Source organism: Ictidomys tridecemlineatus, chromosome 1, assembly GCF_052094955.1.
Source record: "Ictidomys tridecemlineatus isolate mIctTri1 chromosome 1, mIctTri1.hap1, whole genome shotgun sequence".
Taxonomy (NCBI): domain Eukaryota; kingdom Metazoa; phylum Chordata; class Mammalia; order Rodentia; family Sciuridae; genus Ictidomys; species Ictidomys tridecemlineatus.
The window spans coordinates 33,916,389-33,933,113 of NC_135477.1; the positions used below are offsets into that span (position 1 = coordinate 33,916,389).

General features: G+C 36.5%; 1 protein-coding gene across 7 annotated transcripts in view; it reads left to right on the forward strand.

The window, feature by feature from the left end:
* The window catches only part of Cpeb3 (cytoplasmic polyadenylation element binding protein 3), a 181,125-nt gene that overhangs the window by 139,340 nt on the left and 25,060 nt on the right, over positions 1–16,725 (forward strand). For all 7 annotated transcript variants that reach the window (XM_078038110.1, XM_078038113.1, XM_078038122.1 and 4 more), the window contains one exon: positions 11,599–11,713. In XM_078038110.1, coding sequence (XP_077894236.1) covers positions 11,599–11,713 — 115 coding nt within the window. The remainder of the gene's footprint in view (positions 1–11,598; positions 11,714–16,725) is intronic.

Genomic DNA, 16,725 nt, shown 5'->3' on the forward strand with positions numbered 1-16,725 from the left:
TTATGTTTACAGTAGGGAAGATGCTATTAAATTGAGATGAAGAAATTGGAAATGAGCAGGCAAGGCTTATAGACTTTGGATGAGTCATGTCACTGGCTCTGTAGGGGAAAGAGAACAATGTGCCTTACAGTCTCTCACGTGGACAGGACTATCTTGAGCAGGGAGCAAGCTATAATGGCTGCAGATGTAGGTGGTAGGAGGTAGCACCATTACTGCTGGGTATTTTCACTCTAAACACATGTGTTATCCTTAGTTTAAAAAACTTTTGAAGATAATTAGTTTAATTATCTGTTTTGGAAATATTTATGGGGAAACTAACTTGCGTTGTTTTTGTGTCTGCAAAACTCTGCCTTACTGCATTTTTCATTTTCTGAGCTCAAGTGAAATAGTTTTATTGGAGCTTGGTGAATTCTCAATGGTGGATTGCCAATCACATATTTCTTAGACCCAGGCATACTCAGAATTTCCACCATAAATAGTTTGTATAAAATTTAGGATGGGAAAAAACATCTCTAGACACCTGTCATTTTAACAAACTAAATCCCATTTTTGGTTCCAGCTCTTTTGGTACCATATTTGATATCCCGTTCTTGGCGTTAGCTCTATATCCACCACTCCAAGCCTCATTTGGTGAAATAGGTTGTGGTACATTCCACTTTTTTGTGAATGGTCCCACAGAAAGTGAGAGCTGGGTTGAACCTTTAGGAGTACATGAGGACCTTGGAGAAAGCCATTGGAAATTTCCAAGGAAAATTCAACCTTTGTAGCTCATTCACTAAACTTTTTGAGCTATGGCTCTTTCTTATTCCTTTATCTTGGCTTGGCTAGCCTTTATTTGCTAGCTTCCAGGATCCCAGTGCCCTCATTCTTACCCTCCTTGGATTTTTCATTGGAAACACAACATGTTCCAAAATGGCCTAAAGATTTTCTATACTTTGTCCTTCTCCCTTACCCTTTCCCCTCAAATCACACTCCCATTTTCTTCAAGTGGGTCAGATCAGTTAGATTGTTTCCCTAATGTAGAAGCTGATTGCAAAGTCCCTTCTAACTTATCTTGTCCAGAGTCATGTTTGTTTGTTTGTTTTTGTTGTTGTTGTTTTGTTTGTTTTTTAACTCAAATGAATCCCAAATTGATGAATTTTAGGTTATATGGGGAGATATTTTTGGTCAGTGATTATCTTCCATTAAATGGAAGTCTACTCAGACTCTCCCATTTATAGGACTGATCCTAAAAGATGGCAGAAGGAATTGTATTTGGGGCCTGATTAATTGACTTCTCGGTCCCAAAGAATGGGAAGAGAAATTGGCAAGAAAGGGAGCTATTGCAAAACTTCTAGGTATGTGACTTTTTTCACTCCTTCAGTGAGAGAAGTTCCATAGGACAGGTGTCCCAGGCATCCCAGAAGACAGCTGAGTCTGTTTGCTTCCAGTAAAGCAGCCTTTGTGTGAGTGTTCCCTCTCATCAAGGTGATTCTACTTTTTGAATGTATGAATAGATGAACCTGAAGGTTCAGGACAGCAAGCTGATAGATCAAGAGATCTAGCAGGGTCTAGCAGAGATAAGAACTGAAAAAGAGTAAGCTTGAGAAGAAGGCAAAGGAGATGCTAATAATTCTTACCTGCTAGAACACTGCCATAAGAGATGTGGGATGGCAAACACCTGGAAAGGAGTATCAGTGAAGTTTTCTGCTTCCTTGTCATAATCTAAAGCACAATCACAATTTACATGAAATATGACAGATTGATTTTGCTATATGTTTAAAAACTGGATTACTGAATTGAAGTGTGTTTATGTAGGTTAGTTCTTTAGCTTATAGCTCAGGGAACATAGTCATCCACCTAAAACTTGAAAAAAAAGTTGAAAAAAGTGAGGATAAAGTAAAGAAGCTGGAAATAGAGGCTGGTTTAATTTTTCAGTTTTTAATTTTGCCCAATCTATCTATTATTCTCGTTTCTCTTGCTCCTACTTAAACATACATCAGGGAGATCTCTAGCACTTTTAATCATTCCTCCTTGGTTATGAAAACAATTTAGATCCTTTTGCTTGGAATTAAGACCTTCCCAGTTGATCTTTAAAATTTTTCTAAGCTTACCTTTTTCTGCTTTTCTTCGAACCCCATATTCAATCAAAATGAAATATTTCTGCTATCTCAAATTCTAAAGCCTACCCTAATTTCTAAGACCCCTCTTAAATGCCATCTCTTTCCCTCCTTTATTACTGCACTGTCTATAGTGAAGCATACCTATTATGATAGCTGTCTCCAACCCCACATAGAGCCATCTTTTTTGAATAGTGTGCCTTCCATGTTTGAGTGACTACTGAGGTTAAGGCAGAATACTGGTTACTGTGAGTCAGAACGGATATGAACCAACATAAGAATCTGTGCTCAAAAAGATAATAGTATAACAGGTAGATAAAACATGTATATAAATATAGAAAGTATTTACTGACCCTGGCATGTATTCTCAAATATTTGTTAAATTAATAAAAATGACAAAAATGAAAATATGATACACATTGTAGACTATGGACAATTCATTTATACCTACAGGAATGAAAGAAAACTTCCTAGCTGAAGTGCCATTTGAACTAGGTCTTCAAGGATGAGAATTTGAATTGCCAGGATAAGGGTAGATGTATGGGGAATAAATATTTCAGGGAAAGGCCTCAGCATAAACACAGAAATGGGAACTTTTGTGATATTAAAGGAGGATGTGTAGGTTAGTTAGTTGAAGCACAAATGTATGAAAGGGAACAGAAAGAAATTGGGGAAAAAATAGATAGAGTCTAAGTTATAGAGAACCTTGATTGGTTGCTTGTATCTTTTTTGTTCCTGGTATTTTTACTTAGACTTCATTCTCTACTTACTGCCTCCTCACACACAACGTTAATTTTATCTTAGCCCGGTTAAATCTGCCTTTGTGTGTCTATCTTAGAATGTATGGGTAAGCCATATCATTATGTGTATCATATGAAATCTTCAGCATCTTTTACCTTCTTTATTTATTTGTTTGGTCCTTGAATTCTTAGTCTGAATTCACCATTTGGGCATTTTCCATCACAGGAATTTTTCCAAAGCAGGAATTTCTCCTCTAAAATGAGAGAAATGCCTCCAATTCATAATGAATCCTATTTTTGGTTCTTAGTCTCTGAATTTGCAAAGGGTCCACAGTTTCTTAGAGTTTGAGACTCTAGAAACTATATTCCTTTTCCAGGAAGGTCAAGAAGATATTGCAGTTCCAGTGTACTGAATGGAAGTTGGTGAGCACATAGCCAATGCTGTCCCTTAAGGGATCATTTAGTGTTTATTAGAGTGTATTCTGAAGGACACTTGTTCCATCTGACAAGTATCTCAAAAGGATCATAGATGAAAGGTCTACTCATAACAATAATTATTGTCACTTATTGAGCAGTTGGTGCATTTTATATCCATTTTCTCTATTAATAAAAGGTTCAATAGACAGGAAACATTAGTATATTAAGGTTCTGAGAAGTCTTACAATATATAAATTTGTGTAATATCATTTAATCCAGCATTTTATGTACCTGTTTTGAGGGTGATATTTGTACTGATTTCTTTAGAATTGGTTATTCCATGAAGTTCATTCAAAGAATAGGCTTCTTTCCAGGAAAAACTTAGGTAACCTGAACTTTTATGTGTGCATTCCTCTCAAGAGTTTCAGTAATCAGCATGCCAGTAACAACATCCTTGTCCTAGTACCATGGAGCTGAAAATACACGTTTATGTAGACAAAATGGTCTGGCTGGAATACAAGAGTGCCTGAGGCCATGAACCTGGAAGTTAAAATAGCTGACTGTACTTTTCATTGCTAAGTTGTTTCTCTGGAGCTTTTCTAACTGCTGGTTTTGTTAGTAGTTCTAAAAAAGAATCTGTTGGCCATTTATTTTCTGGTTTTGGTCAGTGCTGAGTATTGAACCCAAGGCCTTGGGCATGCTAGGCAGATGCTCTACCACTGACATGTACCCTCTAGAAACTGTTAATGTGATGAATTAGTTTGGAGAGAGTAGTTAATCACTTATAAATAAAATTGCATTTTGAGACCATGGGGATGCTTTTATTGGCAGCCAGTAGCCTACAGGATGGAAACCTTGCAGGTGAATAGCATGATTATAATGGAAAGAGGTTGTATGGGCTTTGGGTCTGATAAAGCTGGAAATCCCAATAGGTTTTCCCTCTTCCAATCCTTATATCTCTTATCTCTTATCTTAATTTTTGCAGTAAAGAGTTGGGTTGAGGTTCAAGTGTAACTATATAAAAATGCCTAGCACATGATGCACGTACAAATGCTCAAAAATGCTAGTGGTTTCTTCTTCCTTTCAGGTTCATAGTTAGGCTTTATAAGCAATGTGAAAGAATCAGCAGTGGTGATCAATACTAAGTAATTTTGATATCTAATGATATCAGAAATTTGCATTTATTAAGCCCAATCCCTAAGGTACCCACTGGTGACCAAACACACTATATTCCCATGCCTCTGGAAGGTGGCTGTCAATAGAACGAGTAATCTGGGAGCTGTAGAAGAGCAGCTATTAGAAATGTTCCTGAGGTACCAGTATGTTTGGTGAATGAACCTGTATTCATTCACCAAACCTGAAAAGAGCATCTACTAGGGGTTGGGCACTATATGGGCAACTGGGACCCATGTGGTCTCAGTCTAAGAGGACTCTAAAAGGAGCCACAGGTACTCAGAGCTACAGTATTATAGTGAGTAGTTGTGGTGGGGGAATGGTCAATGGAGAGAGTGGTCAGAAGTTTCTGAGATAAGTCAGGAGAGCCTTTACAGAGAAAGTATTGACTTGAGTCTTCTGGCTTTAGCATTTAATGGATGATAGTTTTATTAAATCAAGCACAGTGCAAGTATATACATAACATTCTGGGGATAACAAGAGATTGAACCCAAGAGCTCTTTGCCACTGAGTTATATCTCCAATCCTTTTAATTTTCTTTTCTTTTCTTTTTTTTTTTTTGAGGCAGTCTGCTAAGTTGCTGAGGCTAACCTTCAACTTGGGATCCTCCTGCATTAACCTCCCAAGCTGCTGGGATTACAGGCATGTGCCACAGCACCTGGCATACATGCTCTATTTCTATACTAAGTGCCCTTATGAAACAGTATAAAGAGTGTTGTGCTTGAATCGGTCATCAGTAGCTGAAGGTCCCAGAGGGGCTGTATAACCTTCCGTCAGGTAGGCTCTGCAGCTTGGTGCAGGTAGTAAGGGTTTTTATTTTTATACCTGGACAATTTCCTAAGGCATGTGTTAGATCTGGAGTATCCTAGAACATGAGACAATTTCCCAGAGTTAATTTTGGCTGCCTATCTAAAAGGAATCCTGGCTCTTTTGATGAGGTCCTTAGGGGGGACTACTTGTATCTAAGGAATAGTCTGAGTGCCAGAGTTACAACTTTTTGCCTTGAGGTCAAGAGCTGCCTAGGATACAGAATGCTTATCTAGACCAAAAACTTTGATCACCTACCAGGTTCCTTTCTATTTCCCCCAGAAGATACTGGGATGGCATCTCCTTTTTTCTCTCTGTTGGTTAAGAAAGCAGCACTTGAGAATGATAGATGGCATCTAAATTCCTAGAAACTGGCTAATCTGTTCATTAGGGGGTTATGAGGTAAAAAGCAGGTTAATGATTATTCTTTGAAGAGTCCAAACCATAAATTTGCTGCTGTGGCCATTAGTTTTGATGATTAATAATAAAACAAACTCCTTATACTATGGAAGAGATAAATATGAGTTACAAACCACAAACTAGTTTATTTCTGATAGTGCTAGGGCACTCTACTCATTTAGTGAGTTATGTGATGCTTAAAATAGAATTGCTGACAGTAGGGGATGGGTCTGAGTTCATTACCACAACAACTAACCAGTTATAGCTGTATGTCAGTGGACATGGGTTTAGCTGACTCATCCTGGCTTTTGGGATGAGCAGGGATGTTCCTGCTTGTTGGAGAGAGCAGTGCTCAGTCCTGATGGTTCTGCAGTATTGTTTTTCTGCTTCATGCAAAATGAAAGGATTATAAGATTAGGGAGAGAAAATTGGTGACTTTTTCCTGAAGATCCTGAGTAGGAGTTTGAAGGGTACTAAAAAGAGGGAAAAGGAAATAAATAAATGGGGAGGAGAGGGATAAGTTGGGGGTGGTATCTGAGCTGAGTCATGTGCTTTATGGTAAAGAGCAAATGGATAAATGGCAGGGGAAGGAGTGTTGGCTCAAATAGTTCTCTGACCTGACCACCAGACTGTACTATTGTATTGTATTGTACTTTGAATAGTTTGGTTGCTTTTTAGACCTGCTTTGAGATGGACAGATGAAAATGAAGCCACTATGCAGTAGGATATTCCTGTGATGCAACGTTTTGTAACCTAAGGAGGTTACCAGACAGGGATAAAATATAGGGTGAGATGTTCAAAATGATCTCAAGACATTATTTATTGGTGGATGAGCATCTAAATACTAAATTGTGGTCTAAACTCAGAGAATTCTAGAGCCATAGGGAGGCTAGGTCGTGTTCAGAAACTTAAAACCCTGGGGTTTGATTAAAAAATGCTCTTATAACTGGGTATGGTGGTGCATCCCTATAATCCCAGCTACTTCAGAGAATTGAAAGTTTCAGGTCAGCCTGGGCAAGTTAGCAAGAGCCTCTCTAAAAATAGAATTAAAAGAGCTGGCGGGCGGGGGGGGGGGGGGAGTGTAGCTTACTGATAGAGTACTTGCCTTTTATGAGCAAGACCCTGAGTTCAATCCCTAGTACTATCAAAAAAAAAAAAAAAAAACTGTTATGAAACCTGTGTTTTCTCTTTTACTATAATTAAAGATACAACAAAAATGCCCCCCACTTTTAAATTAGGGATTGAATCTAGGGGCACTTTACCACTGAGCTACAATCTCAGTCCTTTTTACTTTTTATTTTTTTATTTTAAGATGGGGTCTCACTCAGTTGCTGAGGGTCTCTCTCTATTGCTGAGGCTGACCTCAAACCTGCTATTTTTCTGCCTCAGCCTCCTGAGTCACTGGGTTTATAGGAGTGTGCCACTGCACCCAGCAAAAATATATTTTTATATTGTAATTTTATACTTAGAATATAAAAATATATTTTTATATTTGTAAATTTTCATTGAAATCTTTTTTTGCAAATAATGCTTTTGTATACCTGTTTAAAGAAGTGACCCACATTACATTTCTTAATATTTTTTCCTACCACTTGGCCTAATCTTATCCCTATTAATGGCCTTTAGTTTTAAGTATGATGAAACTTTAGTTTTCATATAGATCTATAATTAGGTATTTCATTCTTTATTGACGACAAAATCATCAAATTGGTTTGCTAACATATTTTAATGCAGTTCAGTCAGAAAACTTTCAATTCTTTGAACAGCTAAAATTTAAACTTACTAATATTAAATTTACTCTTAAGTATTTAATGTTAGTTTCTATAAAAGCAAACCTTTCAGAGCAATAGCAGAAAATAAGCGAGGAAAAGGTCTAGGCTGGAGTGAAGCTTCTGCAACATTTTGTTATGTTAGTCATTACCTTAATATGTATACACACACACACACACATACATGATGCTGCTGGGGATTGAACCCAGGACCTTGTGCATGTGAGGCAAGTACTCTGCCAACTGAACTATATCCCGAGCCTTAATATGTTGTATTTTGATAAACCACCTTAAGGGTAAAATAGAACAGGACAGAATATTATACAAAGGGTTCCATGGAAATAACTTTTGAGATGCTGAGATAAACAGTGAACAAATTTCTTGTCTGTAGAATTCCTCAGAGTCTTTTAAATATGTCAGTGGATACTGTGAAACTCCCAAAGAGAAGATAATCTGTAGCTTTTCCCAAATACTACTTGTCTGGTATATCAACAGTAGGGACCTGTGTTCCATAGAATGCATTTTGGGAAACCTTGAAAAGGAAAATTAGTACTTTCACTAAAAACTATTGATTTTATTTATGTTACAGGTGTTTAGATTTTTTTGAAGGCTGATGTTATTAAAGTCTCGGTGTCGTATGGTATTTATATCATCAAGCTTTGTGTTTGATTTTGCCTTTATTCCTAAAAATATTTTACCTTTGGAGATAAACACTTATACATGTTTTAATTTAAAAGATAAAATTTGAGAAGATACAGAATTCAGCCCAAAGTAGGTGTCCAGGTCCTCAGGAGAGCTTCCATAGGAATACATACTTAAAAAAGAAACTAAAGAAAAACTATTTTTGTATTTTCTCTTATAAATGCTATGGAAAAGAACATTGCATTGTAAGCTATGAGATAACTAAACCTTTCAAGCCAAAGATCATAGACCAGGACCCACAGGGTAGATCTGGCACTTTGTTTCACTTATACAGTGATTTTAACCATTGAATTAGTTCCCAACATTTTAGAATCTTGATGTTTCACATAAAAATATGATTTTATAGCCACTCTTTAAGAAAAAGAACAACATTCTCATAAAAAGTAGCTACTTGCTGGAGCTCAGAAGTGCCTGGTTCCTTCAGGAGTGGTTTCCTCCAGTGTATCACTGCCTGCCTGCTAAAAGTGTCCTGGTGTCATGGTGCATTTATTCTACAGACTTTGAGCTTGTGTTGTAAGGACATAGCATGGCCAAAGGGTATGTGCCTCCCAAATGATATAGCAGCACCTCTTCCTAAAATCACCTTTATAAACAAATGTGATTGGGTTGCTCCAAGAAGGATTGTTGGAATTCTGTTAGCTTCATTTAGGGGACTCTTCACTATTTCTGCATGATATCACTACACTTGTCCCCAGAATGCTGAGTCTTTACTGTGTAGAGTAGGGCCTCTTTGACAACACACTGGATGAGTCACTTCAAATATATACACATACAGAGCTGTCCATATGTATATAAAAGTTGTATGGCTGGGGGAAATTTATATTGAATTAGGACAAAGTTCTAACTTCATTCATTCTCAAAAATGATTATTGAAGAAAAAATATAATTGAAAAGCAGTTCTTTTATTTATACTTAGCCTTTTCATAGAGTATTTGTATCAGCTTATGAAGTATATGATATTATAATACAGAAATAGACATAAAAATCAGGATCATTCTGGGAATGTAGGTCAGCAGTAGAGCTCTTGTCTGGCCTGTCCAAGGCCTTGGGTTCAATTCCCAGAATCAGCAAAAATAAAATAAAAATCAGGATCAGAAAGTATATCCACAGAGTAAGTCCAGATGAGACATTTGTATCTGGCCCTGAGGTCTAAAGCTAAACCTAAGAAGATGGAGAAATATGCCTTATGAAAAAAAATTTCTTTTTCAGAGAGAGACCCCAATGTAAGTGGAACTTCTTAAGTCTTAAGTACTTTTTAAGTACCACCTTGTTACTTTTGCATAGTGCATGTATAGAGGGTGCTCATGTTGGCCTGTGCTGACATTTTTCTAGTTTTATAGAAGTGCCAGCTTTTGAGCAACAGTTTTCTGGTAGCAGCTGGGAAATACAAGTTTTGTGCCTATGGTTAATAAGCACTGTGTCCTGAGCCCTCTTGCTGTATTGTTATCTAATCTGTAATACCAAGAATATGGTAGAGGAAAAGTTTGTGTGTGATGTGATGAAGTGAGGGTGGAGGGAGGGAGTGTGGGGGGAGAAAAGGCAGTGATGGAGCTCTCAGCAGGAAGGTGTGAGATCTTCTGCAGGGTTCCTTTGAACAGTGGTAACCTACTGCTATTACAAAAGAGTTTGGTTTGATTAATGAAAACAGATCACTATGGATACCCCACAGCAACTTTTTGTTTGTTTGTTTGTTTTTGCTGTGGGGTGGGATGTAATGGGGACTGAACTCAGAGATGCTCAACCATTGAGTCATATCCCCAGCCCTATTTTTTATTTTGAGACAGGGTCTCACTGAATTGCTTTGCAGCCTTGCTTTTGCTGAGGCTGGCTTTGAACTCACCATCCTCCTGTCTTAGCCTCCTCAGCTTCTGGGATTAGGGCGTGCATCACCATGCCTGGCTGTTTTCATTTTCCAAACAAAGTGATCCATGACCAGCTGAGCACAGTGGTGTGTTCTTACAGTCCCAGCTACTTGGGAGGCTAAGGCAGTAGGATCACTTGAGTCCACAAGTTCAAAATCAGCCTGGGCAACTTATCAAGACTTTGTCTCAAAAAAAGGCAAGGGGGGCGGGGGAGGTAGTCCATGACAAATCTCAATTAGCATAAGGTCATTGGAATCACCTAACTGGGTCCAGAAGTTGCTTAACTGCTTTATTAAGAAAAAGACTAGAAGAGAGGATTCTTTGTAGAAAAAGATAACACTCTTTTCCTTTAATCTGTGATATTGGAATTATTTTTGTAGTAGCAGGAAATTATCATGTTTTAAATCAAAAATTAGTAATGGGTCCTTATGAAGACATTTAAAAGTGATGCTTTATAATGCTGGTGAATCTGCCTTTGTGGTAAATATCAAGGGAATGATGATTTAGCCAAACACCAAATTTTACAAGGAAAGAGCTGGATTTTTTTTCTTTTCATTTCATGCAATAAAGATGGAACAAATGTTTCAATGTTAAGAAAATTGCAGACAAGTCCAGGTTTTCAGTCTAAGGAAGAAATTAAGCTTTTGTGGCTTCTGACTGACTGGTAAGGGCAAAAATGTCATAAAAAGCAAAATATTGGGTGAGGGTGAATTGACTAGCTTCTTAAGGGATGTATAGACTGTTTCTAAAGAGCAATGCCAGTTTTAGAGTGAATACAAGGCATTTTGAAAGTGCAATTGGCAAGCTGAGCACAGTGGTGCACACCTGTTATCCCAGCTAGATTGGATCACAAATTTGAGGCAACTTAGTGAGACCCTATCTCAAAATAAAAATAGCTGGGTGTGTATCTCATTGGTAGAACTCTTGCCTAGGGTGTGCAAGGTCCTGGGTTCATTCCCCAGAACAAAAAAAAAAAAAAAAAAAAAAAAAGAAAGAAAGAAAAAGAAAAAAGAAAGAAAAGAACTGTGTAAATCTTGTTTAGCAAAATCAAGTAAATTAATCAAAATTGGATGACACTCTACATGCTTCATGTTTGATATCTCTGATAATTCCTTGCTAACTTGATGAGTGTTAATCTAAGTTAAATCATGTTGCTCAAAGATAAGTACTTTAAATTTGGGAGGTTGATAAGAATTAAAAAGCCAGACATAGAGATAATACTTAGAAAATATTTCTAATACTCCTGTTCCCTTCCTTTTAAATGGGCTTTAAAAAGCTAAATGGTGTACTGTGACAGGTTGTAAAGAAACTATGATATGTTAAAATGAATCTGGTTCAAAACCCAAAACCTGCCAAAAGGCTGCCTTTAAAAACCCAAAAAAAAAAAAAAAAAAAAAAAGTCACCCATGGTTTTCTGAAGGTTTCCTGGTATGTGTCTGGAATGTTGAATAACTTCCCCAAGCGTTCTACATAAAGTCACTTCCTGCAAATTACCTTAACTAATTAACTGGATTTTGTTTGGGTCCTGTATGTTGTAAAATAAACAGATACGGGTTTGTCTTTAGTCATCTTATTTTCATTTGGGGTTGATGGAAATGAAGTAAGGACCAAGTAAACGACTTTTTTTCAGGTGCAAATTCGACCATGGAACCTAAGTGACAGTGACTTTGTAATGGATGGTTCTCAGCCTTTGGACCCCAGAAAAACTATCTTTGTTGGGGGAGTTCCACGACCCCTTCGAGCTGGTGAGTGGAAATAGTAACACCACAACAACAAAACCAACAACAAAATCCCCAATGTATTTCATCCTAACAATGTTCTAGGTTTCCAGTCAGCTCCACACAATCTCCAAGAGAAGGCTGTCATGTTGTTTTTTCACTGAGCTGATTTTTTCACAATTATTTTCTCCCCAAATTCTTTATTTTTTTTTTTATGGTGCAGGGGTGAATTTCATTAAACCATCATGTTTCCTATTTAACTATGTTTAAAATATATATGTATAAAAATACATATATATGTATGTATTTGCAGGGTAGCATTCTTATGACAGTTTGCATTGCTATGTGTGACAGAAAAAGAAGTCACCCATCAGAAATCTGTCCAGTGTGTCTGTGTGCCTACTCAGTGATGAGCCAGACCACTGCTGGAAATAATATTCCTGAGAATCAAACTGAATTCTTCCCAAGTGAGATAGATTCCTATTTTTGCTCATGGACTACAAGAAATGAATTATGGACTTTGGCATTTTTGTTATAACTTTATAAAAGCCTCCCTATTTTTTTTAATTGTTTCTAATGATGTGATAAACTATGCTGCTGAGATTGAGCAGAATCATAATTGCCTAAGAGCTTGAAGTGATGTGAACTGAAGACTTTAATATTTATTAAATCCAAAGACAAATCTAAGTAGCTGTGCATCAGCCTCCTGATAATCAATATTATTGCCAGTGGGATATAATAAATTTATTTCTAAGACTAAGTTTTTAGAGCACTTAGAATAAATGAATTTAAAAAAAAAAAACAAGCCAAAAATACAAGGTTCCATTGCCCCTACAGTTGCAGAAATACATTATCTCTATGTTATTTGTAAGTAAGTAGACTTAGTTCTACCTAAAATATAAAACAAAAAGCAAATCATTAAAATTAAGTCATGAAAACAGAAATGTAAAAGATAACCTATAGTATTTGGTTCTATGACTTTGATGACTAATTTTGAAAGTTTCTAAACATTTGCAACATAATTATTCAAATTTCAATTCCAGTTCACACCTAAAAGATAACTTTAGACCTATGTAAAGATATATTCATAATTCCATTTTGAAGGACTTTAAAGTTATAATTATGACTCTAGAGTTTATGATTTTACATTATTTCAGAAAGTCAAATAATTGTTGAGTCTTACTTCATTCTAATGGAAAACTGTGCCAAAACAAAGAAAGCAAAGCAGCAAAGATGGCCCCTCTTTATCTGCTATAAAGAATAATGTCTAGGAAGAACAAGCTCACTTGGGAACTGCAGTCCTTAGTTTCTAACTTAAATGTGCACTTTAAAAAAAAATTATGAATGGTCGTGTTGTGGAATATTCCTGACTTTTTCTAATGGATGTTATATTTAGAAATGGAGACGAATAAAATTTTTTTTGGTATTCTTTTAAATGCATATGTATTCTACAAATGGACTTTCATTGCTAATATTCTTGGTATTCCTTTTTGCAACTACAGGTATAAATTTAATATTCTAGTCCCTCTCCTTCTTTCTTAGATGGGAATCTGACAAAAATATTCTAAAAGAAAAAGACCTACAATTACAAGTTAACAAAACAGAATTTAACTCCTACATCTATGTTTAAGTCACAGAAACTCCAGTTTATAAACTAAATTCCCTTTTATATTACTCATCCGTTATTCGGTCTGTTTGAATGATTTGGAAGGGTAGATATATCATTTTTTCTCCATAAATCCTATGAAGATGCATTTTCACATTTGCTCTATATCATTTTTCCTCCATAAATCCTATGAAGATGCATTTTTCACATTTGCTGTACTATCTCTCTGTCACCAAGACACAAAATTATATTCTTTAACATTTAGTGTCTGCAAGATGCTACAAGTTCTAGGACTAGACAAGAAATATATTTAGTTACCTAGTCAGACAGGGGATTTGTGGGTTTTGCCTAGAGAAAAGTATACCTTAAATTCTATAAGTCTTGAGGTTCTCTTTTTTTTAAAACTAGAATTTTTTTTTGCCATAAAATTATTTTGTTTTGGTAGTTATTTGGGTATAATCTAAAAATCACTTAATCTAGTGGAAATGTTCCCCCCTTGCCAAAAAATCCCATAAATGCAGCAAGTTTCCAAGTGGCTAGATCATCTATATTAGTGTCCTATATTTTACTCTGTCTCCCAGAATTTCCAGATTAGAAGCCATGTGATCTAAACAAAAGAGTTATTATCTGTAGCTTTTATTCATGTGCATAGTTATGTTTCTTTGCAACACACTGAGTTTTGTGGACTCTTGGAATAGAAGACTATTTTTAAAGGAATTCAATTTGACTTTGCTATAAAATCTTAAATCAGTTACAATGTAGTTGACTTGAACAATAAACATTTATTAAACATCCACTGACAAACAAGCAAGTTGCATGTCATACCAAACTGAGTGAACATTCCATCATCATGTTAAACAGGTCATCATACTTACAAAGTCAAAGATTTCAGAACAGAATAAACAATAAATGCATCAATAGAATGCTAATTTAGGATTAATGGGAGGCTGATTTATATTCTTTTGACATAATGATTCTTAGATCTTGTTTGAAGTACTTCAGTACACTTTTTATTACTTCCAAGAGGTATTGTAGTAATAAAATTCTAAAGTCTTAAAACTATTTTAGTCACTAAATCAATGAAACAGATGAGATTTTTTAGATGTTAACATGGATTTTCACTTTATCCTGGCCCCAAAATTGTCCTTTACCAAGTCAGAGTGACTCAAAATGTTATTACTCCAGAGTTATTCCTTTGGATTACGTGAGGATTTTTGTTAGTTTGTTTTTGTTTTTAATCTTTGAAATTTCCCCACTGTAAGTCCAGGAACCTTCATCACTAATAGTTATTCTAAATACAGCCTTTATCCCTCCAAACAGAAACTGTAAACAGAAATACAGGAATAAGGCAACCTGTTTCAAGCAGTATTGTCCTGACCGAGTTTAGGTTATATCTTCTGGTCCTTTCACCAGCCCTCCTTTTTAAAATTAAGGTTTTGGGAAAAAAGCACAGGTCTAGAAAAATTAACCAGAAAATGGGAAAATATCAAAGGAAAATCTAGATTTAGATGAGTTTTCTTATCACCTTTGATGAATTTCTCTAGGTCATATAATATATGTTCTTATCATCTCATCTGTCAGGGACTGTAGCAAGCCAAAGATGAAGTATAGTGTTCCTTAGATCTTTATTTCTCTGTATGTGTGCCCTACCTCATCTCATCTCCCTGCTGGGAAAGGCTGTACGTAGACCCACCATGCCACCTTGTGGTTAAAATTTTTACATTCTTTGGAGAGTTGGTACAGGGAAATGGTGCTCTACCTGCTGCCACCTGGAAGTAGTGTACATTGCCACTCTCTATTCAAGTAATATGAGCAATGTGTCTTCCTGAATGTCCATGAGAAATAGCCCTGTTGCATATCCACATGGCATTAAGACCTCTCTAAAGGCACACCTCAGCTGGGGGTCATGAGGAGACCATCAGGATAAGGGGAGAATCAAATATCTAGTCCCCACATACTCCCCCAGTTTATTAACATGTGTATTTCTCTGATTCCAGCTTCTTGGCTTAAGCATCTGATTTGAGGACTGCTGTAGTGACCAGGCTTTGTGGTCCACCCACTCCTGACCTTGATCAGGCTTGAAAAGCCCTTGTTCTTTCTAATCAGAGGCATGTGAGCTGTTCTTTCACTTCACGACTTCCTTCCAACATTTTTTTGGACTAGGCCCTGCAGAACAAATCAATCTTGAAAGATGGCTTATCTGAACCCTTGGAACCTACCATTTGCTTGGTCATCCTTGGATCTCCTATCTTTCCTGACTATTATTCTGATAACTGTTTTCTTTCTTTTTTTGCCCTACTAATATTCTTTGATGGATTCTGAAATTTCCTTCTCTAAGCTCCCCTCCCTTATTCTATTATGAGGATAGCTTTTCTATGGCATGTTTTTTGTTTTGAGGAGCTGGGTCTCATGCATGCTAGACAATCCCTATTCCTAGCGCTGGGAGGTAAAACCTTCTGAGGTAAATATTCAGTGATACATGTCATATATGGGGAGAATATGTAGCATGAATTTTTCTAAGATTATTGATTCCACACATTCTGTATAAACATTACCTAATTCATATGAATTGAGAAGCATCCCAATTTGTGATTTAGGAAAGAGGAGTATTGTAACCACACTTTTTGTTGTTGTTGTTCTGTGAAGTAGTAGCACGCCAAAATCATCCTGTATCAAATTTCTCAACAGCAGAATTTTTTTTTTTTACCTAGTCCAAAGTTTGGTATGAAATGTCCCAAATAAATTCCAGATTTAACAATTAGTTGCATTTGTCTGTAGGGCTAAGGACTTTTAATATTAGTATGTGGTTTTGCTCTTCCCTCACCCAGGGCTGCTGTCAAACTTTGTCATATAAGTGACGGATTGAGAAATATTAGCATAAAGCCAAAGTAGAGCTGGGGGATGAATTGCTTTTTATGGCACAGAAACCAGGGGAGCTTGATGTTAAGCAAAGATTTACCAGTTGAGAGGAAAACAGCCTCTGGACAAAACTAAACATTGGAGCATCAATCTACTAGGCAGTGTGCCTCGAGCTCTCCTTTATGTTTAATCTTCGTGATAATTCCATGAGATTGTAAGCCATGGACTTTGCATTTTAGAGATGAGAAAGAGTTCACATGGAATGATCGGTCTAATGTCACAATAAGTGAAAAAGATAAGAGTCATTCTTTAGCTCTCCACACTTCAAATTATGGGTTCTTTGTACAGAAAGAAGCTGCTTTAGCAAGCTGAGATCTGGGATGTTGTCTCAGTAACAGTCACCTTGGTATCAGTTAGATTCAGTCTAGTTAAGCACTCTTTGTTTGACTTGGTTGTTCCTACCATCTGTTTAAAACTATTAACTTCTTAATATCTGATGCAGAATAGAAGCATCTGAGTACGTTTCCTTTTTTTGATGCATATGAACTGTTCTTGTGAACCAATCCAGAAACTG